Below are 20,577 nucleotides of genomic sequence, written 5' to 3'. Positions count from 1 at the left end.
AGAGTAAAAGCCTCGGCCCTTCTGACTCCTGCAGGGCCTGGGTCCCTCCTCGCCTGCTCCCTCCGGTAAGGCGAAGCCCTTCCTCCAGGAGCACGCCCACCGCGCCTTCGGGGGCGTGATCTCTGACTTGCTGCTGCCTCCTCTGGCTGGAATTCTCCCTCCCGCAGCCCTCGACCTCTGTCTTTTGCCTCTTTCATTTCTTTATTCAGATGTTCGCTTCTTGGTGGGGCCTGTCCCAGCCCTCTTAGACTACTCATCTGAGGTTTCCAATTCCCTCGGAGCATTCCATGTTCCCAGGTCCCTTCTCCCCCCTGACCTCTGCTCCCCCAAGCTAACTTAACATCATCTCAGAACAGAATTTACATGTTTATTCTCTTCCCTGTGAGTCTCTAGGACACAGCCCAGCTCATGGTAGGAGCTCAGTCAATGTGATGGATGAATGAGCGCGAATCGAGCTGCACTGGGCCTGTGTTCCTGCCTTCTGCCCTTGACTCTGGCAGGCTCAAATGCCTGGAGAAGCTGAGGGGGCACTGCTGAAGAAAGGTGGGGTGCAGACCTGGAGAGCAGGTGTGCCCTCCAGACTCAGCTCCGGCCCATTTGACCCCAGGCTAGCCAAACCTTCATTTTCAGAGAAGAAAACAATGGGATCTGTGTGCATCTCCTGTCCCAATGCTGGCTGCTCCTGAGCGAGCCAAGCCGCCGTCGCCTGTCGGCTGGGCTGTGGCCTCTGGATCTGCCCAGGGTGTGTCTGGACTGAGAGAAGAAGGTCAGGCAGCGGAGCGCGGCTCTGAGTTGGCTTGCGTGTGGTCTCGCTCACCAGGAAATGATGGCCCTGGAACACAGAACGCCCTGTGATCCATCAGTCCTGGGGTTCTGGAGCCGTCGGCCGATCAGGCGTGGCCCCTGTGATTTATGGTTTCACTGGGGGCCCTTGAGAGAGAGATATCCCTGCCATGCACCCTGCAGCAGAATCAATTTAATTTTACACCTCTCCAAAGCCCGAGGCCACCCAAGACATGTTTGCAGAGTAAATTATTGGTGAGGCCAGACGCCAGAATGGAGCTGACCGGTCGGAGTGACAAAGTGGACCCACACTCCAGCCTGAGCCCGCTCCTCCGAGCAGGCCATCTGACGTCCAGCTCGTTGTGGTTGGGCACCAGTTGCGCCAGGAGATTGATCAGCCCGAGCTTGGAGCTCCACCCGACCCGTGCACTGGGGAGAGGCTGCACAGTGTCCGGGAGGCCTGCGGGCTCTAAAATCAGACCAGCAGAGTTCCACCCCTAAACCTGTGTGACTGTGGGCAAGTTACTTAACGTCTCTGAGCCTAGCCTCCCCATTTGTAAATTGGGGGTAATGTTGTTGCCTCAGATGGCCGTGGGGAGGATCCAGTAAGCTTGTGAGCATGCTTGACACACAGTGTTAATGTCCTTCCCTGGGAGAGCAGAAGGAAGGGAAGAGCGTTGGTTTTCCACCCAGGGTTGCATCTGGGGGAAACAGTGGGGCATCCAGAATACGCCCTTTGCTGACCCTGCCCAAAGTTACAGCTCCCCAACTTGTGTCCAGAATAATTATAAAATCCTTTGCATCTCTAGGTGATTGTGCTGACCTGCATTTAGAATTTGCAGCATGCTTTGGTCCAGTGTTCTCGGAGGCCAGCAAGCTAGAAGGACTTGGGGAGGGGCCCTCGTGGTGGAGGTGGGAGTTGGGTGACTGCATCAGTCAGGGCAGCCAAGGCGAGGCTGCAGTAACAAACAGTCCCGAGGCCCAGTGGCTTCACAGAGCACAGCTTCATTTCTTGCTAACGCCGCATGTGCATTGAGGGCGTGCTCGGGACCCTGTTTCGTGTGATTCTCATCTTCCTCCAAGACCAGATGATGGAGCAGCTGCCAAGTTGAGCGTGGCCAGGCGCCACAGTGGAGAGAAGGCAAGCACGGCGGGTCGTGTTCTGACGGTTAAAGCTTCCCTTGGGATTGTCTCAAGTCACCTGTCACATTTCACTGGCCAGTGCAAGTGACATGGTCACTCCTAACCTCAAGGGCCAGAGAAGTATGGTCGTTCCTTCTGGACCCATGCCTGATAGAGAACTGGACACGTCTGTGAACGTTGCTGACGACTGCCCGTTTCCCTGCTTGTGCATTAATTACAACGAGCCAGGCTCTTTCCCTGATATGAAACAGAGTCCTGGGAGGTGGGTTCTGTTGTGATTCCCCCTTCACAGAGGGAGAAACTGAGGCTCCAGGAAGTCAGCGGCTTGGGTGGTAAGAGGCGGTGCTGGAGTCGAGCCCAGGCTGCCGGACGCGGATGTCTTTGCGCTTAGAGTCCCTGCTTCGCTGCCCACCCCACCTGCCCCATGCCGTGCGGGCAGGGAGGGAAGGGGATGAGCCAGCGCCTGGAGGAGTGAGGCTGAGGTGGCACAGGCTCTAAGGGGGCGTTGCTCAGGGAGCGGGAGGTGAGGGAAGAGAAGCGGGAATTCAGGGTTTGGAGCTGAGTCCTGGTGGTGCGCCGCTGGGCCACCGCCCAGTTGGCTTAGGTTCATTCCTTCCCTTCCCTGGGACTCTGCTTCCTCACCCCAATATGTGGTGACAGCTCGCATGTCACCATGGTGTTTGAGGATTAGGTGAGAACTCGGCTCTGAAAGGAGCTTTGCAAACCGAGTGGCTCTGGGACATGTTAGGGGTTGTAACTGACATTCCTGGTAAACCACTTGAGGGAATGTCCTAGAGGGGCTGCAGTGGGCGGGGGGCAGGGAGGAGGTGGTAAGGATCTGGAAAGGTGGGTGCAGAGAGGAGGGAGAGCGCCTGGCTGGGGGGCAGCTCTAGGACAGAGTCTCATGACCTTGGCCCTGTTGACATTTGGGGCCGGATCCTACCTCCTTCTGGGGCCATTCCGTGCATTGTAGGGTGTCCAGCGTACCCCTGACCTCTACCCACTGGATGTCAGTTGCACCCCCTGCAGTTCTAACAACCAAAAATGCTTCCAGACGTCACCAAAGCAAACCACACGTTGGGCCACCTGCTGATAGACCCACACAGGGGAATGCACGGAAAGCGTGTTCTTGTTCTTTCTTTCTGTCCTTCAGAAGGACCGTTTTGCACATTGTAGACGTGTCCCCCGCTGAGGACCGCAGGCTGGAGTAAGAGGCCGTGTTGGACAGGGCTGTGGGGCGCCTTGACGGCTGGGCAGTAGTGGGATCCGTTAGTGACTCACCCCCGCTCCCTCACCAGGACCCCGTGAGCCCACAAGGCAGCCGGCCGGGTTCGGGATGCACCGTGTGGTCAGGGTGTCCATGCCCAGTCCTGAGCGTGGCCACAGCGTCTTACTTTGGCTTCTTGCAGGTTCCAGTCTCCAGCCACCGCAACCCTCGGCTGGACCTGGCCGCCTATGACCAGGAGGGCCGCAGATTTGACAACTTCAGCTCTCTGAGCGTCCAGTGGGAATCCACCCAGCCGTTGCTGGCCAGCATCGCGCTTGACCTGCCCATGCAGCTGGTGTCCCAGGACGACGGGAGTGGCCAGAAGAAGCTGCACGGTGAGCTGGGGTGGCGAACCCCCGGCCCAGGGCAGGGGGGCAGAGAGTAGTGACACCCAGACAGGCGGGAGGTGTGCTGAGGGGGCGGCGGCTGTTGGGGGCTGCTGTCCGGGACTCCCCTCTACCCAGGACTGAAACAGGGAGCATCGTGAGCTCACCACACTCCTTTATGCTGCAGACACAGCCCGGGAGGGGGGAACTGGGATCTCTGTTTGCAGATGGGGAAGAGGCTCAGGCCCATCGCAGGTGCGTCTCAGTTCCCATGCACAGAGATCCACCTGGCTCTGAGACCTGGGCCCCTCTGAGCCATGCTGCCGTCACACGCCCCTCGACAGCCAAGGGCGTCTCCTCCAGCTCATCTAAGCAGCTCCGTGGAGCCTTGGTCACGGCGCTGTAACTTATGGTGCATGCAGTTTAGACAGGCTCAGTTATCTATTTGTAGGACACGGAGATTTAAAACCGCAAATCAGACAGAGAGAGGGAGTGCTTCACAGGGGCCAGTGGGGCAAAAATCCAACATGGGCGTCTCTTCCTGGACTCAGGTTTGCAGGCCATTTCGGTTCATGAGGCATCGGGAGCCGCGGCCGTCTCCGCCACGGCGACTGGCTACCAGCAGTCCCACCTCGGCGCTGCCAGAGTGAAGCAGCCGGTATCTCCCAGGGCCCACCGATGGCGGGGCCTCCTGCTTCTGCCCGCATTCTGCCCAGGTCCCCGTGTCCTGACCCTTGCTCCGCCGCACCCCTCAGTTCACCCCACTCCCTGAGTTGGGTGTGGTGGGCTCACCTGAATTGGCGTGCCTCCTCGCAGGCCTCCCTGCCTCCAGTCTCCCCTACCCCACACACCCTGCACTCGGCTGACGGGAGGGATGCAGCTAAGAGGCCACGGGTCCTGCCGCCTCTCGGTGCCGGCACACACCTTCGGGAGCCCTCAGACCTTCATGCTGAAGTGTCCTTGTTGTCAGCCAGGGCTCGCCCATCTGGATCTTCTCCCCCATGGCCCTGACTTACAGACCCCCCGGGCATGCCCTGGTGCAGGCTGCCCCTTTGCACCCGCAGTTCCCACTGCCCAGAATGCCGTCCCTTCCCTCTGTCCCACCCTGTGGCCTCCTGTCTTTTTAGCCCCAGCTGCAGTGTCGGCCCCTCTGTGGAGCGTGCCCTGAACCTGGGCACAGAGCAGCCCCTTCTCCCGAGGGCTCAGAGCCCCTTGTGCTCCCTGCTCTCATGGTGCAGACCCCATGTACACACTTGTCTGTATACACGTAGACCACTGTCTGCTGGACCGTGCCTCCCCACCCAGCATCTCCCAGTGGCCCCAGGCAGAGGCACTGTAGTGGGGGGCAGAAGGGTGCATCTGAGCTGGGCATGGGGAGGGTTCCCCAAGAATGGTCCTGCCTGGATGACACCCACCCCGTCGTCAGGGGGGCATTCAGCGTATGTTTTGAGGGGGGTGGAGGCAGCAGGTAACGGCTGGAAAGGGAAGGTGGGGCCGCATTCCCAGGGACCCTACGTGGCAGGAGCTTGAATTGTCTCTGGGTAGTGGGGAGCGGGGGAAGCTTTTGAAGAGGGTGTGACCTCCCCCTGGGAGCAGCACCGGAGGGGCTGGCCTGTAGTGGGTGCCGCTGAAGGAGGCACCATCCCTGTCCCTGATGACCGAGGCCCTCAGTCGTCCCGCCAGCACCAGGGATCCCCTGGCTGTGGGGGCCTCTCGGGCCACCTCACTGCGACGCGAACACCCCAGCAGCTCCCCGTCAGGGCCTCTGCACCACGCTCTCTGCCCGGTGGGCTTTTCTCTGCCTGTTGACACTGCGCCTTCCCCTCCTTGAGTCCCTGCTCGCCTGAGAGGCCTCCTGAGAGCCGCTGTCCCTTGCACACCCTCGTCACCTTCCTAACCCACACTCGCGCTCTGCTTTCTTCCGTCGTTCTCTCCTTTTCCTTTCTAACCCTGCGTTAGATTAAGTTTGCATCACCTCCCTGAGGGCAGTTGCTGTCCCCAGGGCCTCGCAGGGTGCAGGGCACAGAGTCAGTGCTCGGACATGTGAATGTCTGGGGGTCAGAGCCCAGGCGGGTCAAGTGGTCTCCCTCCTCCCATGTTGGCAGGAGACAGGTACTCAAAATCCTGTGCAAGGAGTGAGGGCTGTGCTCACTCTCCTGTGAGCCCCCGTGGACGTGGGCTCCTGCAGCCCCTACCCCAGGCTGGTCAGGGCCTCCGCCCCTGCAGCTGGCACTACAGCTCGCTTTGCCTTGTGCCCCACGCTCCCGGGTGTGTGTGCATCGTGCAGCATGTGGGGCCTGGCAGGTGGGGTGGTGGCACCCACTTGGGGATTACAGGACGCTGCAAAGGGCCGTGTCCTCTCAGCTGGGCTTGAAGCCCGACAGTTTCGCTGGGCTGTGTCCCCGACATGAGAGTGCCCTGCAGCAGTGCCGAGAGCTGGGACCTCCGCCCTGCTCTTCCCTCAGGAGGCCCACGGGCTGGCTCTGGGTCGGCCCCACGCCCGGGGTCTGGACGGCACTCGCCTTGCCCTGCAGCACGACCCTCTCGTGCCTGTGTCGGGCCTCCATAGAGCTCATCCTGGTGGAGGACGGGGCGGGCGAGTCCGAAGAGGTGACCATCTACAACCACCCTGCTGTGCAGGTACAGCCCTTGCTCTGCCACCACACCGCTCGGCGTGGACTCCACGGGTGTGAGGCCCACGCCCGACACCCAGCGGGCTCCCTCTCGCAGGCGGAGCTGCACATCAGAGAAGGCTCCGCTACTTCTTCCTCAACACCAGCACTGCAGACATCGTCCGGTGGCCTACCAGGAGGCCAGGAGCGTCGCCACGGTGAGTGTGGGCCCCGCCCCACCGTCCTCCTAGTTCCTGATCAGGGCGGCTGTGGGGTTCACGGACTGATTGTTTCAAAAGCTGGCACTTAATCACATCAGGTGCAATTAGCAAGGTCTTGAGATTGTCTGATTCATTGTTTGTGACCCTTTAGTCATTTGCATGCTACCTGTGTGATTTTATTCCATCTCCAGAAACTACCCACACTTAGTTAGCTAATGGTTGCCTTTCAATCGACCTTTTAATTAAGATTAAAATATTGCTACATAAGCACCACTATAACAACCATGAAGAAGATGGCTTTTATAAGATACATCAGCTCTGTTTTTCCCTGTTCCTTTCTTGACACTCTCCCTAGTCTTGCAAATATGGACTTAGCTGTGCCCATGTGGGGAAGACTTGAGCATTCTACTTTTTGCTGTGTAGGCTGGCTGGTTATTTTTATTCAGTCATTTGTACCTCGCCATTCTCTTCTTGCAGAGTGTTTGGGTTTAAACCTTTTGGTTTTTTAAAAATAGCGCTATAGTGATAGCTAAGAGTACAAACACACACCAGAGTCCTAAGTGTCAGCTTATCTGCACGGTGAGTACTTAGGCGATCAAGAAAACTGAACGTGCTTTTAGAAGGAAACTTACTGCTGACTGTGCCACACCCCTGCCCTGAGTCGTGAGTGCAGGCAGCTGAAGACAGAGAGCCGCGCACGAGCAGTGTCGAGGAGTTGCAGCTGCGCTGCTGCCTCTGGACTGCTCTGAGCCCAGGACCCGCCTCCTTTTGTTAAAAGGGTGGTCGCCGAGTGTTCAAGGAGCTGAATAGCCGCCCCGGCCCAAACGAGACTTTCTCCCGGACTCAAGAGCCCGGCCCATTCAGTGCTTGGCGGTGGTGGGCACTCAGAGGGTGCAGCGAGGAGGGCAGGGTAGGGCCTCACCCTGCCGGGTGCACCGCCCTGCATTCCTGATGGCCGCCGCTTCTCAGCACTGCCTCGCTCGCAGGGGAGCCCTCGGGGCTAGAACGGCAGGAAACAGACTTCCCATCTCCAGGGAAGGCTAAGATCAGACTTAACCTTCACAGAAACCTAGTCCTCAAGTCTCCTTTCGAAGTACCGCCAGGTGCCTTGCTCAGGTTGTGCAGTGAGTTTGTGGCGAGCCGAAATCAAGAGCATGTCACCTCACTCTCAAGAGCATGTTAGGCTTTCACATCCGTAACACCCTAAGGTCCGCTTTCTCTGACTTTGTGTGTCCACTGACTGTCTTGACACAAGGGTCACAAATCAGTTGCCTCTGGGATGGGACAGGTGTAAAGGAAGTGGGGGAAAAGCAGACTGTGGGGACATACCTGGAAGTGCTGTGTTAGAACAGCACCTGACGCTTAGCTTCAGCGCCAGGGAGTAATAGGGAGTGGTGGGAACTGTGGCAAAGTGGAGAGCAGAGACTTGTAGGCAGCTGCTGTGCACCTCTAGCTCTAGCTGACTTCTGTTATTTACTTTTTGTGAGGAAGATCAGCCCTGAGCTAACTTCCGATGCCAATCCTCCTTTGCTGAGGAAGATTGGCCCTGGGCTAACATCCGTGCCCATCTTCCTCCACTTTATATGGGACGCCGCCACTGAGTGGCTTGACAAGCAGTGGCCAGTCCACACCCGGGATCCAAACCTACGAACCCCTGGCCACCAAGTGGAGCGCCAAACTTAACCACTAGGCCACCGGCTGGCTCCCTGACTTCTGTTATTTTTAATAACAGCTTTATTGGGGTATAATTCACATACTACAGAATTCATTCATTTAAAGTGTACAATTCAGTGGTTTTTAGTATGTTCATAGATATGTGCAACCATCACCACAGTTAGTCTTAGAGTATTTTCATCACCACCAAAAGAAACCCCATACACTTTAGCTATCCTAATAAGGATAAGCTGATAGAGGTCTAGCCTCCTCCCTAATCTTACAGACGCGCACACACACACACACACAAGGGTATTGGATTTTGTCACATGCTTTTTCTGTGTTTCTTGAAGTAATCATGTTTTTTTTGTTTTTTATTCTATTGATATGGTGTATTACATTAATTGACTTTCAGATGTTAAACCAACCTTGCATTCCTGGGATAAGTGTTACTTGGTCCTGATAGGTAATTCTTTTTGCATGTAACTAGATTCACTTTGCTAGGATTCTGTTGAGTTGATGTTCATGTTCACAGTAGATATTGTTCTCTGGTTTTCTTTTCTGTGATGCCTTTGTCTGGTTTGGGTATCAGGGTAATATCAGCCTCATGGAATCACTGAGAAGTATTCTCTCTTCTAATTTTTGGAAGAGTTTGTGTAGAATTGATGACAATCACTCCTAAATGTTTGGTATAATTAACCAGTGGAGCCATCTGGACATGGGCTTTTCTTCATGGGTAGTTTTTGATTACTAATTCACTCTCTTCACCTGTTGCAGGTCCATTCAGATTGTTTCTTTTTGAGTCAGTTTTGGTAGCATATGTCTTTCTAGGGCAACTCAGTTTTTTTGTTATTTTGTGTTTTTTAACATTTTTTTACATTCCTCCGTGATTGACCTTGGTCTGTAGCTGTCTTGTGAAGAGGATGCTTTCTCACAGTGCAGTCCCTCGGTGAAGGATGAAGAAGCATGTCGTAATATCCCTGTTTTTCTCAGAGGCAGAATCACAGGTGGCAGGACCTCTTAGGTGTATCGCCATAAATCAGAGCAAAAAACCCCATCTCTCAGCACCTGGGAGCAAATGTGTGTTGTTAGAGGAAGCTTGAGGGTTGCTGGAAGCCTGAGATCGTGGGAAGCTGTACTGTAAGCATTTTCATTTCCTTTGTAAAACAAAGAATAACTCCCGGCCATTCTTTCCTGCCATGTAACTGAGTGTTCACTGTCAAATCTTTCACATTAAAAGGAAAACCTCAAATCATAAACAATTCCAACTGTTTAAAGTATGCCTTGCTTTGCTTTACTTCTAGAGATTAAAAATAACTCCCCTGTTACCAGTAAGAGGAAAATTTCAACTTAGAAAACATGTGTACAGTCCCCACAAACCTTGGGAACCCTTTCCCTCACATTTGTCTCCCACCACACATTTTGAATGAGCCCTGTGGGTGGACCTCTGGACAGAGAGAGACCTTTCCTCCAAGAACAAGAGCTTCTGAGAGACCGTGATGGACTAGGCTGCCTCTACAGGTAGCGAGCACCCCATCCCTGGAGGCATTCAAGCAGAAGCTAGGACACTTGTCTGAAAGACTCAAGATGAAATTCTAGCATCAGAGCCCAATTTCCCCAGAAGACCTGTGAGCCCCTGTTCAGTCCTCCAGTGCTGCAGTTCTAGGATTACCCCTTGCAGTCCCTGTCAGCAGCAGGTTCTGGGATTCTCCTAGTCAAGACTAGTATTGATGCCCCTGTTTTACAGACGGTCCCAGCAGAGCTATAGCAGTCCTGTGTCCGGGTTCTGGTCTGGCCTTTGCTCATGGGTCTCATCTCTTTCATGGCTCTTCTGGAGTGGGACTGAGTGCCCTGTTGCAGGCACAGCCCCCAGGACACGTCCAGCACTGTGGGACGTGCCAGTCACACCCCACGTGGCAGGCCCCACAAGGACTGCTTTTGCCCCAGAAGGTATCCTGGTGGCACCTTGACTCTGTGGTCTCCACATCCCCTCATCTTGGGCCTGGGCAGAGACCCTCGCAGCTCCAGGGGGGAGTCGTGTGCTGGTTCTGCCTCTTCTGTAACTTGCAGGAGGAGTTTTTCGTGGAGTGTTGACAGTCGGTGACAGGTGCTAGCAGCTTCTCTGATGGTGGTTTCTGAAGGACGTTTACGCATTTCTTTGGTGTTTTCCAGCTGCTAATTAGCAGCGTTCTCATTTCCCTTAATCACAGAGACAAGAAAGCCCACAGCAGTTCTTTAGTTAGCTCATAGAAAATGTTTCTTTCTTTCCTATTGATATACATTCGGGATGCAGGAATGGCTCGTGGGTGTGTTTTGGCTTCCGAGTGTCTCCGGGAGGGAGCATGGAGCTCACGCATCAGGGCCATTGTGAAGGTTGTTATGCGCACACAATACACCATAGGGCTGTGCAGGGCTGTGCTTCATTCTGCTCACACAGCCCCAAAACTCGCTGCAAGGGGCCTTTATTACATTTTTTGGCTGGCTTGCATGTAGGAGTGTTTACCTGATTTAAACTTAGGTTTCTTTCTTCTCAACAGTTCTTTACGCTTCAAAATAAGTCCTCCAAGCAGAACTCGTGTGGTTATAAGAGTAAGAGGAAGGAGCCTACTGTGCGCCGAGCACTTCACACCTTTCGCTAATGCAATCGCTCAGCGAAGATGGGTGCCTGTCGTGGTGCCAGGCGCTGGTCCAGGCACTGGGGATTTGGTGGTGAACAGGTCAGCTGCAGGCTCTGTTCTCAGCAGCCCAGGTCTTTCTCTCCATCTCCTTGGTCCTGTGGCACATAGCCAGTCATGGTGATATCGCATCCGAGGAGGCACGTTAGGAAGGGCGTCCGCCTCCTTGAGATGAGGCAGGAAGTGGGTGGCAGCCACAGAGCTTGAACTCACGTGTGTCCTGCTTTTCCCCTGAGAATGACCTCTGGGCAGAGGTACCTGCCCCAGCCCTGGCCCTGGGGGAGGTCTCGGGGCTGCTGGGGTCCCTGGATAAAGTTTTGTCCAGTGTTCAAGCCAGGACCCTGCCCAGTGCCTGTGCCTGTGATCGCCGCAAGTGATCTTGGTCATTCTCCACAGCCTTGAGGGCCTAGTTGGGGGCACAGATCCTGACACTCTTGCGTGGTGTGGCCCAGCCCACTGTGCGACATTGGCAGGCACGCCTAGAAACGGAAGCTGATGGCTCCAGTGATGTTTGGAAACATTTGTAGGGTCCTTACTTTTCTGCAAATGCCACCCATCAAGGGACAAGTCTGAAGCGTGATGGGGCCAAGGGAAGGAGAAGCCAAGATGATGCAGGCAGAACCTCGGGCCTGGAGGATGCGCTGTGGATGTCACAGCGCCAGCCCGCCGTGAGCAGAGCTGCCTCTGGCTCCGCTGCACAGCCGTCAGAATGAGTAATAATGCATTCATCGCTTCTGAATTGACGACAGGGCTTTCTCCGGCTCAGCGTGCGCTGGTGTTCTCAGGAGGCAGCACGAAGAAGTGAGAATTCACCCTGGATCGTGATTCCCACCCCCTCTCCTGCACACACATTCTCTTGTATGTCGGTCAGGAAGCAAGGGGTTGGAAGTCTGGAGAAGCAGGCCGCTGTGACAGACGCGCACAGTCTAGAGTTAGGAGTGGGGCAGTTCCCACTTGGCCACCCGCTGTCCCCTCACTTCCCCGAGTGCACTGTCTTTGTCTCCAAAGCAGCCGAGTGAGCTCTGGCGTAGAGCGTTGTTCAGGTGGGCGTGAAGTGAGCTGGTGACCGGGCGGGCCAGGCCTGCAGCCTCTGCTCTCCGTGGATGGCAGCGTGACGCCACCCTCCGCTTCTGTCATCTGACGGGGGCTGGACGGCCAGCCTCTGGGAAATCAAGCGGAAGAGGAGTTGATTTCCCACCACCATTTTATGTCTTTGCTTAAAATGTGCAAAGTGGTCTTTTCAAGGAGAGAAAACAGAAAAAGAAAAGCCCTCCGCACCTTCCCCTCGTGAGTCTATCAGCAGTCGGTACATGTGGCTTCTTCTGCTGTGAAGGGCGCCTCAGCTCCTGGCGGCGGTAACTTTTGCAGGAGGAGCAGATCGAGCCTCGAAGTTATGTTCTCAAAGAAAGCTCTCATTGTTCTCTGTAATTTTTATATGAGTACTCTCTGGGAAAATGTAACAAGCCAGGGTGAATCGCCCTCTGCACGAGAGACCCGGTGGCTCCCAAACCCCACTCCTCAGCCCATGTTTAATACCAGACTGGCATGGCGGTGGCTCAAATTACATAGCCATCAAGCTGAGCATAAATGTGATCTCCACTCTGGGATCTTGATCAATTGACTTAAAGTCATTGTGGGAAATAGCCCAGGCGCCAAGCATCGCCTGTGTGGATGGCCTGAGCTCAGGCATATGGCAGAGTTCTCAGCCCGGCCAGCTTGCTAATTCTCACTGCCCCCAGCTCACGGGGGCCTGGGGCCCGCCTGGGCTCTGGCCTTTCCCTGCGGTCCTCTTCCTGTCCTGGTCACTGGAGGCGTGTGGCTCTGGGAGTGGCCAAGGACGGTAGAAGGAGCCCTAAACTGGAGTGTGAGTGCCTGGGTCCCCCCGTGCTGCCCTTTGAGGGCTACGTTCCCAGCCTGCATGGGCCTCAGTTTCCCCATATGTACATTGAGGGGTTGGACCAGAATCAGCACTTCCCAAATAGATGTGGGGACAAGGGGTTTGCAGGCTTTTTTTTTTTTTTTTTTTTTTTGGAATTTTCAAGTATTAACAAGTGGGCTGAAGCACCAGATTCCTTTATTGGGACCAGAGTGACCCAGCCGTGACCCGAATCTTGATTTAATCAAGACGTGTTTATTGGGGGCGAGTCTGTGCCAGATGCTGGGCTCAGTCCTGAGGCTGCAGTAGGGGAGAAGATGGCCTGGAGGAGAAGGAGGGACACTGAACGATGGTCTACGTCAGGACCAAAGGACAAGCGGCGTAGCTGTCCTGGGAGAACTGAGCAGAGGGGCGAGGGAGCCTGCCCTGTCTGGGGTCAAGGGAAGGCTTTCCCGAGGGAGGCCGCTCAAACAGGGGCCTGAAGGGGGAGTGGGAGCCAGCAGGTGCGACGGGAGGAAGGGAGCCCCAGATCTTGGAGATGGGCTGTGCGGCCCTGGGGCAGGCAGGCAGGCAGGCGCTGGCAGCTTTGAGGAGCGGAGAGGAGTGTGGCTGGAGTGTGACAGCGGTGGGGCGTGTGTTTGCAGAGAAGTTAGAGCCGTGGGCGGACCGAACGGTGCCATGTTCTCACAGGACACGTTGGGGTTTGGCCTCCCTCCCTGCGCAGCCTTTGAAGGGTTTTAACCTGGGTGCCATGTCATCGTATTTGGTTGTCTCCTTAAGGTCAGAAACTTGATGTGTTTTCACAGTTTCCTTTTTTGTTCCAGTATTATTGAGTTATACACATACAGCACTGTATAAGTTTAAGGTGTATGGCACGATGACCTGACTTACGTGTATGGTGAAATAACTACCACAACAAGTTAACATCCATCATCTCCAATAGACTAAAAAAAGAAAAGAAAAATGTGTTTTTTCCTTGTGATGAGAACTCTTAGGATCTACTCTCTTAACTTTCAAATATACCAAAAACATGTTAACTATAGTTACCATGCTGTACATTATGTTCCCAGTACTTATTCATCTCATAACCAGAAGTCTGTATGTTTTGTGCCTTTGGACAACTTTCACCCAAATTGCCCCACCACCAAATTTATGGGTAACCATAAATCTGATCTCTTTTTCTATGAGTTTGTTTTTTGTCTGGCTTTTTTTTAGATTCCACCTGTAAGAGACATCATACGGTATTTGTCTTTCTCTGTCTGGCTTGGTCACTGAGCATAATGCCCTCGAGGTACATCCATGTTGTTGCAAATGGCTGGATTTTCTTATTTTTTTTATGGCTGAATAATATTCCATTGCATACATATACCACAACTTCTTTATCTGTCCATGGGCACTTAGGTTGCTTCCATGTCTCGGCTGTTGTGAGTAATGCTGTGATGAACATAGGGGTGCAGATATCTCTTCAGCATAGTGTTTTCATTTCCTTCGAAGATACTCCCAGAAGTGGAATTGCTGGATCATATAGTAGTTTTTAAAAAATTTTTTGAGGAGCCTCCCTACTGTTTTCCATAGTGGCTGCACCAATTTACATTCCCACCAGCAGTGCACAAGGGTTCTCTTATCTCCACATCCTTGCACACTTGTTATCTCTTACCTTTGTGATGACAGCCATTCTAACAGGTGTGAGGTGATATCTCATTGTGGTTTTGATTTGCATTTCCCTGATGATTAGTGATGTTGAGCATCTTTTCATGTACCTGTTGGCCATTTTTATGTCTTCTTTGGAAAAATGTCTATTCAGGTCTTTGGCCCATTTTGTAATTGGATTGTTTGTGTTTTTGCTACTGAGTTGTATGTGTTCTTTATGTATTTTGGATATTAACCGCTTATCAGATATATGGTTTGAAAATATTTTTCTTTCCATAGGTTGTCTTTCGTTTAATTGACAGTTTCCACAGGTTCTTGATATTGAAATTCTAGCTTTGCAAACACTGAACTGCTCACTGTACACCTCTCCTCCGCAAAATGAATGTAAGACCACACACCACAGGCAACAAAGCCAAGGTCAGCTAGAGGTGGGAGGCAGCCCGCAGGGCTCACCCGCTAGCTCCGTGACTTGCCCCCACCTGTCCTGCCCCTCAGACACCCCCTTTAAATACACACCTGAGCAGTATAAACTGCTGCAAGCCCACCTTCAGCAGATGCATGTTAAGACAGCTGCCAGGTGTGTGAATGCCCACCCCCTGCAGCAGGTGGGAGTGGTCCTGATGCTGTTTGTCAGGGGAGAGAGTCTCCAGAAGGCGAGATCCCTGGAAGTGGGTGGAGAGAAGAGAAGCCTTGAAAGGTGCTCCTTGGCAGTACAAGACTGGAAAACCGTAGCTCAGATGTGTTCCTTCACTCAGAACACTTTATGAGGTCTCAACTTCAAACAGCTGGGGTTGCAGAGGTGAAGAGACTCAGAGAGCTCACACTGAAGAGCCTAGTGGCCCCTATGGTCTGCTCCCAGGTCCTGTGATTCTGTGAGCAGACTGGAACTTCTGCGTGAGGGCTCCCTTTGGAAAGCGGCTGTCTCGTGCTCTGCCCGCCCCTGACTTGTGGGGTGCTCTTCTGTTCCGGGAGCTGCAGGGGCAGGTGGCCTGGATGGGAGATGGGGAATGCGGGTTTGAATCCTCCCTCCGCCTCCAAGTGGCTGTGTGCCCCAGGCTCTTTGAGCAGCTTCCATTTACTTCTCTTTGTAAGTTGTACAAAGTTGAAATAAATGCTCTCTGAGATCCATCCCAGCACTAGCATTTTGCAACCCGAGCCTGTCCCCTGGCGGTGGGGGCTCATGATGAGGGGTGGGCAGGATGATATTTGGGTTAGGATTTTCCTTGTCTGCTCCTCGAGCCCTGGCCCGGAGGTCTGTGGAGGTGGCATCCTGTGGGTGATAGGCTGATGCCGTGAGCAGCTACGTGAATCGAAGTCCCCCTCTGCCCCCGCAGGTGCCCCCTCTGCGCCCGGGCCCGTCGACCATCATGATCCATGACCTGTGCCTAGCCTTCCCGGCCCCGGCCAAGGCTGCCGTTCACGTCTCGGACATTCGGGAGCTGTACGTCCGCGTAGTGGACAAGGTCGGTGCCAGCTTGCTGACGTGGCTCCCGCTCTGCTGATTCAGAGAAACCGGGAACCCGTGCGGCTGTGGGAGGTGTCTGCCCCCTGTCCTCTGCTTTTTCCCCTGGTTTCTGCGTCACTCCACCCCCCTTCCAGGTTGCCGCGAGCTTGCACCGCTGTCTCTCACCTCTGTTGTTGTGTGTGCACAGTGCAGAGTAACCCGTGAGGCTGTGCTTCTTCATTCCAGTTGACATCAGTAAAGCTCGGCTGCAAATCCCCCTTGAAGCTGGCTCCACATTAGCCCTGACTTGGGAATTCCTGTCCTCCTGCTGGCGCGGGTTACTAACCAGCCACGCGCATACCTTGCTGAACAGGAATTTTTCTCCCCAGTATGTATGTTTTGGATTCTCAGGAATTTCAGTGGCAAATCAGTAAAACTCACTAGTGCCAAGTGCTTTTGCAAAACGAATATGTGATAGATCTAGACATTTCTTTAATGTAAATAGGCAATTTTTATTACTCCAAGTACCTGAAGTAACTGCAGCTAGGCCTACAGAGGGCTGCTGTCAGGCTCCTGTGTTCCTGAGTGGAGAGAATGGGCACTACTTAAAAAGCCAGTATTCTCTCACACAGCCTCAAATATTCCTCCTATGACCTTATTTCCACTGATTATGTGCAGACCAGACTTCTGTGTCTTCACTAAGCGCTTTCTGACTCTCATTTCCTACAAGAGTCTTACTATGTGTATTGTATGCTGCCAGGTGTGAACTTGTGCGCCACTGTGCGCTTTATTGAACTCCTACTGTATGCCTGCTGCCGCTCTAAGCTGTGGCTTATCTCTTTTACTAGATTCTTCTTTAAGAGTGGGGAGTGTGATGTATGCATCTGAGTATCCCCAAGGCCCTTGTGTACAGTAAGCACTTAACTGTCATTTGTTGATGGGCTGATAGTCTGGAGATCGACTGGTGGCCTATGCCCGATTCCCAGGGCATGGGTTTGAGGTTGGTAACACTTTCTCAGAACGCCACAGGGTGCCAACACTGGTGGAATTGGCCATTCAGTGGCGACCCTGAGTCTCTGTCCCCACGCATGTAGGTGGAGATTGGGAAGACGGTCAAGGCATACGTCCGCTGCTGGACTTGCACAAGAAGCCTTTCCTGGCCAAATACTTTGCCTTCATGGACCTGAAGCTCCGAGCAGCCTCCCCAGATCGCCACGCTGGTGTGAGTCCTCCCAGGGGCAGAGGAGGGCATCTCAGGGACAGCGCCACCAGTCTGTCCGGTGGAGAAGTCCCAGCCCTTCCTTCTCTTCCAGGGCCCTTGACGAGGCCCTCGACCACTACACTGCCACGCCCGCGCCCATGGCGTGGGCCATTGGCCAGACCAGTCTCACTGCAACCGTGACTGATAAAGCCGACAGAGAATCAGCGCCCCACAACAGATCGAGGTACAGCTGCTCGCCTTCAGGCCGCACGGGTCAGCGCAGCCCTGCCGCATGCACGGGAGGAGCGGGAGTATGTCTTTTTGTGATAGGCGGGAGTTTTAGAGACAGTCCGGGAAGCCACCGTGGAGAGGCCAAATGAAAAGCCTACAGTGCCCTACAGCGCCCTCTGATTGAAAGGGAGCCTTTACTAGTCCCATCTGGGGATCTGGGGGCAACGCCAGAGGAAGGGGCTGAGTTCATCCCCTCTGAGACATAGGGACATGATGCAGCTCAGAGAAGGGGCACGACTTGTCACACGGCAAGGGAATGGCAGGACGTTCTTTAAACCCTTGCAGTGCCGGAAAGTGGTGGCTGGGTAGAAGCTGCAGGCAAATTTGGGCTCGTGTGTGGACACACAGTCTGAACTTTAGAACGGGCCCTTGGAAGTGGTGGGCTTCCGCCACGGAGCTCCTGGAGCAAGCAGTTCCTGCATGAGGGAGCTCTCTCGCCCCCAGCATCATCTCAGTGTGTAACGTGGGGCTGTCTCGTGGTGTTAGAGTTTTGACAGGAGCCCCACAGTCGCCAGGGCACAAGGCAGCCGTGGGCCAGGAGATCGGTCCAAGCCGCATCCTTCCGCAGCAGCACTAAACTGTGGGGCTCCTGCCGTGGGTCTTGGCCACGCAGGGGCCGGTGGTCTTTATGTTAATCTGTGTTGTAAAGCCGGTGAATGCCATCGTGCCTGCAGATGGAAGCGCCTTTCTTCTCCCGGGCAAGACAGGAGTTCACTCTGCCCATAAGCAGCCGGCCCTGCAGAGACTAGTCCTCAGGCACAAAGCAGCCCCTTGGCCGAGCAGCTGCTTGCTCGCCTCTACAATCTCTTCCACGCTCCTGCCAGGCGAGGGCCTGGGGCTGCGGGAGGAGGGTGTTGGCACTCTGCCCTGCTGCAGAGACAGGGGCATCCTCGACCCTGCCCCCGAGCCCCGCTCTCCTCGTCTGAAAAGTTTCTAGGGCATTGAAGTAGAGAACTATTCTAAGGTAATTTGTCAGTAGAAGTTTGGAGAAATTTGATGAAAGGCAACCTTCCAAAGAGGTGTTGGGGAAATGTGGAAGGCAGTGGATTGGAAACTTGGACATATATCGGAGTCCCCCGGAGGACTTGGTAGAGCGCAGGACCCCACCTGGTTCCGCAGGTCTGGGTGGGCTGGAGAGTGCACATTTCTCATGGTTCCCACGTGGCATTCACACAGTGGAACACGCCCCCCACCACCGCCACCAAGAACGTGGATCATTGGGCCGGGGGTGGGATGAGATCCTGTGGGAACCGCTCAGGCTCCACCAGAGTTGGCCCCAACCCAGACCCTCGCCAGTCAGTCTCCACAGAGGAGTGATGTCCACACAGCATGTTTCGCCTCCCTGAAGACATGAGGTGTGGATTTCGCCACCGCGTGAGCTTGGAACCCACCAGTCTCTTTTCTGTCTTGTGTCTCCACACCCAGGTCTTTCCCCCGTTTAGGTTGATGCCCAGGAAGGTGACGCTGATCACTGGGGCCATGATGCAGGTAGGAGCCAAACGCCACATCCTTGCCCCAGCCCCACCTGCGGCCAGCCGTCAGCAATGCCATCAGCAATGCGGGCTGCCGCCACCCCGCCTGGCTCCAGGCATGCCTGCCCACCCTGGGCATCAGAAACGGCTAAGGTGGAATGCTCCAGGGTGTTGGCGCCCTCACCCTCTGAGGACAAGGTGTGGGCTGGCGGGGAGGACGGGGGCTGACGGGCACTGCTGTGTCTCCCCGTTCCAGATCACCTCCGAGGGCGGCCCCCAGCCTCAGTCCAACATCCTGTTCTCCATCAGCAATGAGAGCGTTGCGGTGGTGAACGGCGCCGGGCTGGTGCGGGGGCTTGCCATCGGCAACGGCACCGTGTCAGGGGTCGTGCAGGCCGTGGGACGCTGAGACCGCAAGCTCGCCACCGTGTCTCAGGTAACGGGCGTGGCTCCATCGCGACACGGGCCCTCTAGTGATGGGGCACACTGGCGAAGTTGGCCAGCTGTGACGGGAGGACGCCTCTGTTTACGGGGTTTGGGCTCTGCTGCTGAGGCCCACCCTCTCTGAGGGTCCTGTTTCTGCCCTCTGAGTCCACAGCCCCGCCTGTCACCCCTGCCTGGGATGGCCCTGCCAGCTGGGGGCACCTGGGCCGCCAAGGCTGCTTTTCTCCAGACTGAGTCTCCCCAGCTGCTCCTTAAGGGACAGGTCTCCAGGGCCCCGCGCTGGGGACATCCAGTGCATGAAGGTGGCAGCGGTTGTGATAGTGGACTCTGCACTCGCCTCCTCTAGTCCTCAGCATCCTCGCATTTTGCTGCTGTCTCTGTTTGCGGATGAGGGGCCTAAGGAGCCAGCTAGTGGCCCACGGCCGCTGCATAGGGGTTCCAGGACTTCATCCGGGACGGCTGACGTCAGAGCTCTCAGCCTTTTGTCCGTTCATTTCAGACAGAGCCTGGGGATGTTCTGATGGAAGAGGAGGGATGCTGTTGGCTCTGACACACTTGGTGGATTGCAGTGTGGGTTTTCAGAGGCATGTGCTGGCTTAGCTGCTGTAAGCGTGGATAGTTGAACACCAATAGTGTTTCAGACCTGGATTTGTATTTCCAGGAGAAAAAGCGAACCTGGGTCATCCACTAATATCTTTTGCTCCGCTGGAGGTGCAGTTCTCTCCCCAGTCCCTTCAGCCCAGGGCGGGATACTCACTAATTGCTTTCGTGGGTCAGCAGAGATGCTAGAAGGCTGAGTTAGGGGAGTCCTCTCCCCAGGAGGGCCTTCCTGCCCCGCGTTGGTGGCACTGACTCTGAGCAGGTGAGAGTTAGTGTCTCCGAGTCTGATGGTTTCCCTTCCTTCCCAGGCGTGGGTCCGCTTTGGGCCTCTAGAATGGAGATGGAGATGGTTTCCACCTCCTGAGAAGGGCGAGGGTGCTTGGATTCTCCTGACATCCTTGGCCTGCAGTGACTTGCATCAGGGGCTGCTTTGTGGGGCCGGAACCTGGGCTCTAGGAACAGCGCTTGTTTTGTGTGACATGATTGTGGACAAGAACCTTTTCAGAAGCCAGTTATCTCTTTCCTTGTCGGGAATTGGACCCTCTGAAAGCAGTCCGTGAGCCCCCCGAGTTTGACGCATCTAAACACGGCACCCAGGGGGCTGGCGTGGGGGCCGCCCGAGCAGGGAGGCTGACGCGCCTCATTCCCCGAGGCTGCCTGTGATCCGACGCTGAGCTCGCTGACTTACTCCCTTTCCCACAGTTTCAGTGTCTCTCCTCGCACTCCCAGTTAAACCACAGAGTCCCTCTGCATCACGGGGTCGATGCCCTGGTGCTGCCTACCGATTTTCTAAAGACAAGGCATTGGAATGAAAGTCTGTCCTGTGGCAAACAGCAGGGTTCAGACAGACGTCCTGGAGAGTAAGACGAAGGAGCAGGGAGGCCCTGCATTTTCTCTCTTTAAAGAAAGGATTGGCTTT

At 54.9% G+C, this 20,577-nt stretch overlaps 1 protein-coding gene across 1 annotated transcript in view; it reads left to right on the top strand.

Moving 5' to 3' along the window:
* The first annotated feature begins 1,056 nt into the window (after nucleotides 1–1,056).
* NUP210 (nucleoporin 210) overlaps nucleotides 1,057–20,577 on the top strand; it is a 47,070-nt gene continuing 27,549 nt past the window's right edge. Inside the window, 16 exon segments of the mRNA XM_087431696.1 lie at nucleotides 1,057–1,148; nucleotides 3,155–3,528; nucleotides 4,071–4,177; nucleotides 6,054–6,077; nucleotides 6,079–6,159; nucleotides 6,250–6,274; nucleotides 6,277–6,312; nucleotides 6,315–6,349; nucleotides 15,541–15,669; nucleotides 16,745–16,778; nucleotides 16,781–16,857; nucleotides 16,859–16,872; nucleotides 16,964–17,061; nucleotides 17,064–17,095; nucleotides 18,568–18,630; nucleotides 18,871–19,050. Of these exon segments, the coding sequence (XP_087287822.1) occupies nucleotides 1,057–1,148; nucleotides 3,155–3,528; nucleotides 4,071–4,177; nucleotides 6,054–6,077; nucleotides 6,079–6,159; nucleotides 6,250–6,274; nucleotides 6,277–6,312; nucleotides 6,315–6,349; nucleotides 15,541–15,669; nucleotides 16,745–16,778; nucleotides 16,781–16,857; nucleotides 16,859–16,872; nucleotides 16,964–17,061; nucleotides 17,064–17,095; nucleotides 18,568–18,630; nucleotides 18,871–19,050 (1,401 nt within the window).

Source organism: Ceratotherium simum, chromosome 5, assembly GCF_057802395.1.
Source record: "Ceratotherium simum simum isolate JZ-2026a chromosome 5, ASM5780239v1, whole genome shotgun sequence".
Lineage (NCBI taxonomy): Eukaryota > Metazoa > Chordata > Mammalia > Perissodactyla > Rhinocerotidae > Ceratotherium > Ceratotherium simum.
Note: the sequence above shows the minus strand (reverse complement) of the source record. Positions and strands in the feature narration are given on the sequence as shown.